Source organism: Chrysochloris asiatica, unplaced genomic scaffold (genome assembly GCF_000296735.1).
Source record: "Chrysochloris asiatica unplaced genomic scaffold, ChrAsi1.0 scaffold00042, whole genome shotgun sequence".
Lineage (NCBI taxonomy): Eukaryota > Metazoa > Chordata > Mammalia > Afrosoricida > Chrysochloridae > Chrysochloris > Chrysochloris asiatica.
In genome coordinates, this window is record NW_006408560.1 from 9,713,379 (window position 1) to 9,725,620 (window position 12,242).

The following is a 12,242-nucleotide window of genomic DNA, read 5'->3' on the forward strand; positions in this document are numbered from 1 at the left end:
TTATGCTTACAATATTTTGATAGTTTAACATTTAAGGGAGCCTGAGTACAGCTATTTTGAGACCAACCGCTATAACTCTCTTAAATTTCTATTTCCATAAAGTTTCAATTTCCTGTGTCCACAAAAGTTTCATTGTTGTTGTTAGGTGCCATCGAGTCAGTGCCAACTCATAGCGACCCTACACACAACAGACCGAAATACTGCCCTACCTGGGCCAACCTCACAATTGTTGCCAAGCTTGAGCACATGACCCTCCACCTTACCAAACATGATATCCTTCTTCCAGTGACTGGTCCCTCCTTTGTTGTTGTTGTTGTTAAGTGCTGTTGACTCAATTCCGACCCATAGCAACCCTGTATAGGGTTTCCAAGAAGCAGCTGGTGAGCTTGAACCACTGACCTTGCAATGCAAACGACTTTACAGTCTGACGCATTAGCCCATAGAACCACACCAGGACTCCCTCCTTTAGCCCCTCCTAAATTCCACTTCCGGCAAGACCTTATAAAAGCCTGAAGCCTGTGTGGGACCTGTTTCTGACTGCGGTCAGCAAGCCACTCTCACATTTGTCTTTAAATAAAGCTGCTCTGAAAGTTGAGCCGTACTCTCTCCGTTTCGTTTCTCTCATTTGACTCTAACAACATTAATATAATGTGGTGTTTTTTTGTGAGTTTTCATTGATTGTAACCGTAATCTTAGTGTGGTCTAAATACATTGTGGTCTAAATACATTGACAATATACTTGCTCATGCAACTCCATGAAATGTCTCTTTAGAGACATCTGTTTTTATTTTCAAATGAAGAGGAAAACAAGATGGTGTAGTAGCGAAATAAATGGGGAGGAAATGAAATATTTTAGAGAGAGGTTTCTAAAAAAAATCTCTTTATTAGCTTGAGTCATATTTTCCTCACCTAAAAATAAAGAGATTGTTGTACATCTGAAGTTATGAATGGGTCCCAGACATGTGTCTGAGTTCAGTGAAATTGTACATAAAATTTCAGGCGTTCTGTGGGAGAGAGAGGGCCAATAGGTTTCATCAGATTTACAAATAAGTCTGTGACCAAAAAGACAGTAAGAACTGCTTACTTGGCTGACTTCTAAAGAGTTGTTATGTCAGAGGGCTTATTCACCTTTCTTTCAGAGGGAGGGTGGTAAGTCAAAGATAAATGCCATGCCTTTCCCCCTCTTGTCCTTTCGTTTCTTCTTTATAATCCCTAAATTCTTTTTATTGAATCGAGTTTTCTTGTCTATGTCAGAAGCATATTCAACATATCTACCCCAGTTCCACCAGCCTTTATTTTGTGACTTTGGCAAAGAGAACCCCTGGGTTGTGGACCTGTTTCTTTAATTTAGGTTGCTTTGGTAAGTCATCTTTTGGGATCATGCTATGATAATTGTAATGATGATTGATGGTAATGAAAATTATGGGCAAAGAACCTGACAAGCCAACTCTCAGCCCATCCCAAATGGTGCTTTTAATGGTGTGTGTCTACAAAGGTCTTGAGTGGGTCTTGGTGGTTGATATGGGTTTCAAGAGTCACACCTAAAAAATGTTCTTTTGTACATGCACAAGTAGCCTATTGAACAGGTTCCAAATGAATAAATCATAGGATTAATTACTGATTATTTATTGTTAATTATATTGTAAGTCAGCTATTTGAATTCATAGTCCCAGAGGTCATTTCAACAAACTGAAGAGATTCTGAGTCCCTGAGACTTGAAAATAGAGGCAGACAGTCTATATCCTTGACTTGGAACCTATTCCCCATTCCTGTGTCACGGAAGGATGCCATGATGCATAGTGGACAGGAAGAGAAACGCTGGAATTTTACTGCCTCAAATTAAACTCTGGTCCCACCCTTACCTCCTTTGTGATCTTCAGCAAGTCAGTTCCTTTATTTTGCTTTAATTTTATCATCTCTAAAATTTGGATAAGAACAGTACCTACCTCAGAGACATTATGAAGATGAAATGAGTTCATTTTTATAAAATCCTCAACAGAGTGTGTGGTATGTACTAAGCCTATGAGTAAACATTACTGAAATGTGTTACAAAGTGTTACAGCAGCAGTTGTGGATCCCAGAATCCAAATTCTAGGCCTGTGATTTTAATTCCTTAGAGAATTATGATCAGCTTCTATAAAATTAATGTGTAGTCTGAAAAAGTCAGACATTTTAGCTTGGAGATTAAGATAACTTTTGGCTGGATCTCAGATGAAAGAAAAATTTTACTTCTGTCTAGTGCTTGATAAATGGTAGGCTGGTCAATATTAATTTCACCTTTTTTTTTTTTTTTTTAACTCCTTCACTCATTTTTTTCCACTTGTCCATTCTTAACCCAAGGAGTTCAGGTACTTATAAAATACTTAATACCCAAAACAAAGTTACATTTTAGAAAGCTGACTGGAACCCTCTTTGGAAATAGTTGAGCTTTATATAAGTATAATACTTGTTTATGAATGAAATAATTAAATTGATCTCCTTTTCATTCTGCCATAGTCATCAGGTTCAATGGTTTTTCTCTAGGAAGCATTTATTTTTAACTCAGAATTTAAAGCAGTCTTTTTCTTTTGTTGAGGTTGCTGAACTGAGGTTGCCCATAGAAATGGAAATTCCTTAAAAAAACTAGGATACTTTTTTGCAAGTTGCTTCATATTGACCAAAGCTTGGTGGCTGAGAACTTCCCTCCTATGTCTGTCTTTTGTTGATGTTGTTCTCTATAAATTTCTGGCTCACTACTCTTTGTTTTTATATCTTTACTGTGAAGAACTGTTTATTTTTTTTATTAATTTTTAATCACCAGTGAATTATCAGAGATGGATTAAAATTCTTTATCCTTAACATCACCCTGAAAATTAGACTTGGGTCCTGTAATGGCCAAGTCCCTAACAGGTTACCAGAGATCTTTCCTTCTCTAGTATTAGAAGCATTAAAGCCAGTTGTATGCTTTGATAAAACAGTTTAATTCTGTCAGCCCTTCTGAAGGAACCAGTTCTTGACTCTAACAAGCTATACTTTTCGTAAAATGACCTAAACTTGACTGATACCCTTCTTAACCTTCCCTGAATGACACTGCTTTCTCCGTTCTTTAGAGGTAGAAAAGGGCTGTTGTTAATAATGTGAAGTGTGCATCTCTTCTGACTGAGGGAGATCTGATGATATAGTGCAGTGAATTACTCCAGATGGCTCTTTTACTCATAGTCTTCATTGTTGTCGTTAAGAGCCGTCGAGTTGTTTCTGACTCATAGCTAACCTGAATACAGTTTCCAAGGAGTGGAGTAGGTTTAAACCGCCAACTTTGTGGTTCAAACGGACTCTGCAGTTCAGTGTATTATCCTGCTGTACCACACCAGGACTGCAAGGAGTAGCTGATGAGTTTGAATCACTGACCTTCTGGTTCAAACTGACCTAGCAGTGCAGTGCTTTATCCTACAGCGTCACTCCCACCAAAAAACATTTTCTCGGATGCCTCTGGGGAAGAGAAGGTGGGAGAAGCTGCTGTGATTGTAAAAACTTGTAACTCTAACATGGGTATAAAATGAGCCATCTCAGAAGCAGGATCGTTCCACTGTCAAAAAAGAAGAGCCAGGAGTGAAGTGCATTCTTTAGATCCCAAGACCCCTGCACATTGAACCTCTTTAACCCAGGAGAGAGCATTGTGACACCAGAGAAATGGCAGAGGAACAGTAGCAGCAAAGCCAAGAACCAGAGCATGAGCAGAGTGCTGGACTTCCTGGCCCACAGAGCAAGTAAAGCTGGATGCCTTTGGGCAGGAGGCCTACTTGTGGAGTGTAGTCCTCCACTGCACTGAACATTTCTGACACTGAATTGTATTCTGTTAACTTCCTTAATAAACCCCACAATCATGGATATTGTTTGTGAGTTCTGTGTGGCCATTGCAATGAATTACTAAACCCTGTTGAGAAGTAGAGAGTGCTGTGAGAGGGATGGTTGGGAACAGAATTGATACAGGTTGGAAGGTGGAGGCATGTCTGACCTCAGCATCATAGGAATTGGCCTTGGGTTGATGCTGTTGGTGATTCTCTTCCTTCCGACTGGTGAAGTTAGAGGTAGACATCGCCCCCTTGCCATTTTTTCTGGTAGTGCAGTGGCTATGAGTTGGGCTACTAACCTCAAGTTCAGCAGTTTGAAACTACCAGCTGTTCTGCGGGAGAAAGATGAGGTTTTCTGCTCCTATAAAGATTTACAGGCTTGGAAACTCTAGAACCCCTGTGAGTCAGAACCAACTCCACGGAACATAATCAATCAATTCTTGTTTTTTCTTCTTCCTTCAATTTCCCTTTAAAAAATTGTGATAAAATATATAAAATAATTGCAAATATTGTATGACAGATAAAGACAAATAAGATGTATAAATACCAAAGTTTATTAACGATTATCAGGGGATGAGAGGGATGGGGAAAAGGATTGTTGACTGGAATGGGAAATGTCATTGATTAAGGGTAGAGTTGTTGTTGTTGTTCCGATGAATTGGAACTGACTAGATGGCATTTATAGCGTAGTGGTTACGACTCGGGCTGTGAACCTTAAGGTCAGCGGTTCGAAACTACCAGCCACTCCGCGGGAGAAAGATGAGGCTTTCTACTCCCGTAAAGATTTACACCCTCGGAAACCCTGTTCAGGGTCGCTATGGGTCGGAACCGACTCAACGGCACTTAACAACAACAACAAAGATGGCATTTAACAACAACACCATGAGCCTTGGTGGTGTAGTGGATTGCACGGTTGGCAGTTTGAATCCACCAGCTACTACACAGAGTTTCCGTAGAGAGTTACATGCTCTGAAACCCTACTCAGGGTCATTATGAGTTGGAGCTGACTCAATAAGCACAGAACAATGACACAACCATACAAACATGACTTAAAACCTCAAAACCAAGGAACCAAATCCCATGAGGCTTTTGGTTATACATAAGCAGCCTCCACAGCTACTTATTAAAAAAAGGTCACTATTGTAAATATATCACACAACTTTTGCCAGTTAAACCTTTTACAGGTGTACAACTTATAGCCAGTGAATACAATTATTGGAGTCGTGGTATGCACTGTGGGATAATGCACTGGACCGCAAGATTGGTTTGAACGACCGGTGGTTCAAATTCATCAGCTGCTCCTCAGAAACCCTATACAGGGTCGCTATGGGTCGGAATCGACTCAACAGCACTTAACAACAACAATGTGTGACAAACTGCTTCCATGAACAACTGTCTCCTTTACTATGTGACCAGAAGAATTGTATACCATTACTGAACATTTCCATAGATGAATACTGATCAAAAAGGGGGACATACAAAACAGAATTTCAAATTCTCATGTACTCCAGGGTTTCTGGAGCAATGGAGGCTGGATGAACCATCCTTGAAAATGTTGCTTTGAGATCATCTTTAAACCTTAAACAAAAATATCCCCTGAAGACTTCTTTCAACCAAACATTAATTTAGCTAACCTAGTAACCTATGCCTAGCTTGAGCATTATGCTTTTTCAAGAACTATATATATAGGATCAAAGTGACAATAGCAGCTCAAAAGATTAGATAAGAACCTTAGGGGACAATGAGTTTACATGAATGTGGAATGAACAACTCAGAAAAGGACAGCGAGCCATTGTTAATTGATTATATTCTTTGAATTGTGCAACCATTCTCACTCTCCTTTCCTGAGTTCAAACCCACCTTGGGAACTGTTTACCAGATCACTATAAATTGGAACCAACTCAACGACACTTAGCAACAATAATAGCAATATGTCCTTAGGCTGTTTTTTCCACACTGATTTTTGTGCTGTTTTGTTTTGTCTTTTCACACACTGTTCCTTTCCGCACCTTTTTTTCTTCTACTTTTTGCTCTATTTATATTTATATTTGCTGTACTTGTGCATAGTCCTAGGTCTGACAACAGGGTGGTATTGGATTAGTATTTGTGGAATGAATGAATGCTGCTTTATCTCATTCATGCTTATTGTAGATTCTGTCCAGATTTTCTTTCCATATGCTACAGTGTTTCGTTGATTTTCCTTGATTGTTCCTCTCCTCTACTTTATCTGAAAATAACTTATCTTCTACTTCCCACAGTTTTAAGACTAGATATTCTGGTCTTTCCACTCCTCTGAAACTTGAAAATGTGAGCCTGATGAACAGGGAGCAGTTTTTGAGGGGGACTGTGGCTTTGCTCTGTCTTTTGAAGTCCAGAAACACATCCTGTATAACCTATGAGTGTATCCCATTTCATGTGTGGACTTGTTCCCTGAATACTGTGCCTTAGGAGATGATTAGGTCTGGAAGCCCTGGCTGCCCTGGGGGCTCCTGAGGTACTTCTAGGGGCTTTACTCTCAAGGCTTTCTTTCATTGACTATTCCCCACTTGTCTTTGTTCCAAGTTGGGGGTTGAACAGTGCTAAGAATTCTTATGATCATGCAATTTGCCTTTTTTTCTTCGTAGTACTTTGGAGGTGTAGAATCATGAGTAGGAGCAGATCTGAGTCTTACCTTTCTGGAATCAATTTCTTCATTAAAATAAGTATTCGCTACTTAATTCTTTGCTGCTACTGCTTGAAATGTATCCTATGGGTTTGTACTCCACTCCTGGTTTGGTTGCCACTAGTGAAATTTTGATTAGCTTGTATTATGTGTTGCCTACTTTGTTAGGTGATAGACTCTTTGCTGTGATGCTGTAGGGTCAGCACTGGAATCTGAACCACAAGGTCAGTAGTTCAAACCCACCAGTTGCTCCTCGGAAACCCCGTACAGGATTTGGATAGGGTTGGAAACAACTTGCTTGCACTTAACAAACAGTAACAACACTTTATTAGGTGGATGGATAAGGAAAGTTTGCGATATGATTTGATTCTGCTATTTTTACCAGGAAGAATGTCCTTCCATCCTATTTTTAACTCTCTCAAGCTCTCTCAGCCAAGTCCTCTTCATAATCTCTTCCTTTAATAAAAACAAAAACAAAAAACTAAACAGAAGAGAGGGTTAGAACTTCTGTTTCAGCCTCCTGACTGTTACCGGAGTCACTCTGAAGGAGTTGCCAGACGCCACATGGGTTGTAACAAAGGAAGGACTTTATTGTGCTAGCACATGGCTCAGTGGATTCGTATCCAGAGGCTGAGCTCTGTCTTCCCTATGTGAGGATATTTTATAGGGAATAGGGGTGCATACATGAGTTCATTTGGGATTGGTTAGCGGGCGCCAACAGCTTCATGGGGCTACCTGGGATTGGTTGGTTCAAACATACAGTGGGGAAGGATGTATGAGCATACAAGTGAGCAGTTACAGAAACACATAAACATTAGCTCGGGGCTCTGTTTATTCCCAGAGGTGGGTCAAGAACAGGATATTAGCCTGGTCAATCACATGAGGCTGAGGTGGACTGTTGCTTATTTCCTGGAACATGAACTTTGCTCCAGGAATGAGGACGTGTGGGGCCAGCACCTATTTCCGCAGGCCTACCTGCCTCATTCCCCTCTTTGAGGCCCATGCAGCTAGATAGCAAACTAGTGGGCCTCACTTTCCTGGATGATACTTTTTAGGTTAGTGGGCACAGGCAGATTGATATGTTGCCAGAGTATGCAGGAAGTAGTTTTCTTTTTTGCCCTTGCTTCAACTATGCATTTTAGTGTTTTGATAGCCAGTGGAAGGAGGCATGGGATGAGCAGACATCCCCTATGATGATCAGAAATCTTCCCACCAGAGTTTTGAATCCTCCAATGCTGAGAACTCACCGGCCCATAATGATTCAGGACTCCATCCATGCCAAGTTCGCACAGGAACATGAGCTAGTTTTTGGTTCTTTTTCATAATATCCTCAATGGCTCGTCCTTGATCATCTATCTGTAAGCAAGTTTGTCAGGTTAATTTTTTCACACACCCCTGCTTTTTGAACCAATAAATAGTCTAGGGCTAGTTTGTTTTGATAAACAGCATTTCTGAGTTGAGTTTGTTGCTGAGCTAAGAGGGTTAAGTCTCTCCCAGTTTTATCGGTTATAGGTTCAGTTACCTAGGAGGGTGCCCTCACATTTATAGTAACTATTGAAGAGTAGTGTGGTGGTCACAGTTTGGCCCTCCTTGGTAGGCCATAGATTATACAGATTTTCTCCATTTCCTACACCCCAAAGTCTAGTTAAGATAAGTCCCATGGTGGACATCCTCATGCTTTGGCTGTGCATAGATCAGCCAGCTCCCGGTTTGTGGCTGAAGCAGGGCGAGTTGTATGTCTCAATGGTACCTTGCAAGGGTCGGTAGGGTCCGTTTCAGCTTCCCACGGAGAATATGCTTTTTTCAGTTTGCTGTGGTGACTCCAGGTGGGGATTTCTTTTACATTGTATGCTCTTGGGTGGTCAGGATGACAATCAGCTGTCCTCGCAGCTTGGGTTTCAGTGGGGTCAAATTCCAGTTCCTCACCCACACCAGGTTAGCTGGGCTTGGGATCATTTCTTGTTCCAGTCCTCAGTAATTTTTGCAGATGCTTCTGGATGCTCTCCCAAAAGAAAGAAATCATACACATTTATTACACTCTGATCTAAATAAACCCAAACATTTTCATCCTGTTGAAAGGAATAATGTCTTGTGAGAGTCCCATTGTAAAGAGCAGGAGATACATTATTTTAAGGGGCCTCTTCTTATCTTTAGTTGGATTTCTCCAGCTGCTTCTGATGTCCAGGTGGTCCTGTTGACTGACGGGTAAGACTTGATTCTGGTATGTGTACAAGTTTTGAGTCCAGCTAACTTGACAGCTGACGGGGTGACTAGAAGGACTTCCCAGGGCCCAGTCCATTTTTTTTTTTTCTAATTGGTTTTCAGGACTGTCTCTCTACATTCTGAGCAGAACATGATCTCTAGGCTGGAAGGGGTCAGGTTACCTGTAGGGAAGGAAGCAGACCTGGGAAGAGCACTTTTACGAATAATAGAAAGTGTGTGGTGGAGGTGTTGTGCATACCAGTGCACCTTTAAATCTTGGCTGAGGTCAGTTAGAGGGTTGAGGGAAGCTTCCTGGGAAGTTTACTATATACAATTTTATAAGGGCTCAATTTAAGCCCACTTCTGGGGGCTACCGGAATTCAAAACAGGGCTAAGGCAACACTTAGTCCCAATGTAAATAAATTTCCTAACAGTTTGCCACTTGTTTCTTTAGAGTATGGCTCATTATCTTGAATAGCCATGCTGAATGCAATCTCCATTTCATCTGCAGGTGTTTACTGCTCTGTTACTTTAGACACTTTTGGAAGTCCAAACTTGGAGATAATCTTCTTCAAGAGGATTTTCACTATTTCTCAAGTTCTTAGTTCTGGTGGGGGAAAAGTTCTATCGAACCAGAAAAGGTGTCTACAAAAACAATATCAGTAAATATTTAATTCCCCTGCTTGGGGGCATCTGTATGAAATCAACCTGTCAATTTCAAGAGGTTGTTTACCTTGATATTGGTGCAGGACAGCCTGTCTTGGGATTGTTCTTGAGGCAGGTAAAACAGTTAAAGCTAATGTCCTGAATGATTTTTTTTTTTTTAATGTCTTGCCCTAGATCCAGGGCCTAATGAACCAAACCAGAGCCTCTTTCCTGTAGTGGGTCATTTCATGGACTCATTTAAGTAGAGCAAGGGCTAGTTTTCATAGGATCAGAACTATTTTCTTACCATTTACTTTTTAGCTTTTAACCTCTCAGAACCAGAACAATTTCATCGTCATTTACTTTTCATCCTTTAACCCGTCTCTCAAATCCTTCTGTCTCAGTTCTACTCAAGTCCTGTGGGTACACAATCACAGTCTGTCTTGCTAATATTTCTAATGCCCTTGTCAGTGCAATCAGTTCAGCTTTTTGAGCTGAGGTCTCTGGCAGGAGGGCTACTGCCTCCACCTGGTCTTGTAAGATTACTATTACACACCCTGCTATCTGAGTCCCTTTCTCCATGTAACTACTTCTGTCCACGAACAACATCTAGTCCACCAAATATAGTCAAACAGGTCAGGTTGGCTGGAAAATAGTTGGTGAATGATTTCTAAACAATCATGGTTCAGCCCTCCAGTTGCCACATCAGGGAGGAGGATGGCAGATTTAGTCGCCCCATAATTCACAGGGTAATATTTGGATTGTCCAGCAAAATAACTAGATAATGCCTATTTGTCCTGTTGTGAGTCATAGGCTTTCCTTCTTTTGCAGCAGGAAGATGATCTGATGGGTACGGTGATGGGCTTGGCCAGAGCAAATTTCTCAACCCCTTTTCTGAGAAGTTATTGGTTTCTGTGGGATGGTCAGCTTCCAGGCTTCAGTCAGACTTAGACGGGGGGATGCGTCTTGGCTCTACCCGAAGTTCCGCTAGCCCACATGAGGGGTTTTCCTGATTTTCTCAGGCCAACGTGACTGGTTTCCAGAGTTTAAATCAGTAATTGCCAGGCATGTTCATAAGGAACCTCCATCTGCTGACTTTTGGTTTCAGGAAGCTGTTTGACTTTGGAAGCAGGTCCTGGCCCAGTAAGGGGACAGTGCAGTCATTTTCTTTTCCTCAATGAAACAGTCTAAAGATTTCAGGAAGAACTGGTTGGTCCTCAGGCCTCCCTGAATTGTCAGTCACCATCAATGAACAGAACGATGGGAAATTCAGAGGCATGCTGGCCACTGAATAAATGGTCTCAGTGTCCACCAAAAGTCCAGTCTGTTCCCCATTGTTATTTTCAGCCAAGTTTCCTGTGGGGGTGGGGAGTGGCGGCAATAGGGGTGGCAGAGGTTGATGCCAAATCATGCTGGACCTGCTTCCCCCACCCCCAGTCACTGTTAGTCTTCTGCAGACAATGAAGCTTGTTCAACCATCTGTTGAGTTGGAGGATGGCTTTTTCTGCCAGATCCTCCCCTGAGATTTGGGCATTCATTTTTCTTATGTCCATGTTTTCGCAATAAGTCCATTGGTCCTTGTTTAAGGCCCTCTTTTCTTTCAGGGGTCCTCCCTGGGGCCCTACAGGCTTACCTCTAGTGGTCTTTAGGAAGACAGTTACGGCCTGAGACTTCTTGTGTTCTCGGCTGTTAAATGCCTCAAAGGTAATGTCCACCAGCTGGGATGGATTCATGCCAATTGTTCTGTTGAATTTCTGCCGTTTCTTTCTAATATCCAGTTGCTTTGGGAGATAAAAGTCATGTTAACCAATTGGATATTTGCTGAGTTCTCAGGATCAAGGTCGGTGTACTTACAGTAAGCCTGGCAAATTAATTCAAAAAATTCAGACGGGTCCTCAATTAGCTTCTGCTTAACTGCCTGTACCATGTTCAAGCGCTTGTTTAGGAACTCCCTTCTTCAGACCTGTGAGAATGCACCTTTTATAATGCTCCAGCCACAGCAGGCACAGTTAGATTCCAATTTGTGTCAGCTACAGGAATTGCCTTGACTGGGGTGAGGGTCCCCTTCAGGTTTTTCTCTATGGATGCATGCTGCTTCGTCCCATGCCTTATCTCAGACCAGCCTTCTTTCATCTCTGGTCAGGAACATGGTCAAAAGAGCCTGAATATCTGCCCAATTAGGATGATGGGTAGCAAAAATAGTGGTTATTAAATTTGTCATTTTGGTTGGGTCATCCTGGTGTGGCACTGTGGGTCAGTGCACTGGACCACAAAGTCTGTCCGAACCGCAAGGTCAGTGGTTCAAGCTCACCAGTTGCTCCTCGGAAACCCTACACAGGGACACCACGAGTCGGAACTCACTCGATGGCACCCAACAACATCTTATTAGGAAGTATTTGAATTTTTCCTATTTAACAAGTCCGATTAAGATAGACAAAGGAGTATGTGTCCAGTAGTACCCTGCAGCTTGCCCCTTCGTATTCAATCTTAATGGGCATCTGTGGAGGGGTTATTGCTCTGCCTCTGTTTCAGGTAACACTCCACCAAAATGGGTCCTTTGAAGGCTATGGTATAGAGAAGTCACTTCCAGACTGCTTTCCTCAGTGACTGAATATGACTGGGCAGGTTTTCTAGGTCAAATTATATTTTTCCCTAATGGCAGCTGCTTTGTTTTTGGACAGGACATTCCCTGTCTTTTTAAGACAATGCTACAATGCTGAAAACAGAGAATATCAAAAGATGTTTACCTGTGCTTTATTGACTACGCAAAAGCTTTCAATTGTGTGGATCATGACAAACTATGGACAACATTGAGAAGTATGAGTATTCCAGAACACTTAATTGTACTCATGAGGAATCTGTACCTGGACCAAGAAGCAGTTGTTCGAACAGAGCATGAGAAT

The 12,242-nt window shown here is 41.6% G+C and overlaps 1 protein-coding gene across 1 annotated transcript in view; it reads right to left on the minus strand.

The window, feature by feature from the left end:
* Positions 1-6,910: 6,910 nt before the first annotated feature.
* FLG (filaggrin) overlaps positions 6,911-12,242 on the minus strand; it is a 41,629-nt gene continuing 36,297 nt past the window's right edge. Inside the window, exons 3-4 of the mRNA XM_006861714.1 lie at positions 10,973-11,120; positions 6,911-6,948 (exon numbers count right to left, since the gene is read on the minus strand). Of these exons, the coding sequence (XP_006861776.1) occupies positions 6,911-6,948; positions 10,973-11,120 (186 nt within the window). The remainder of the gene's footprint in view (positions 6,949-10,972; positions 11,121-12,242) is intronic.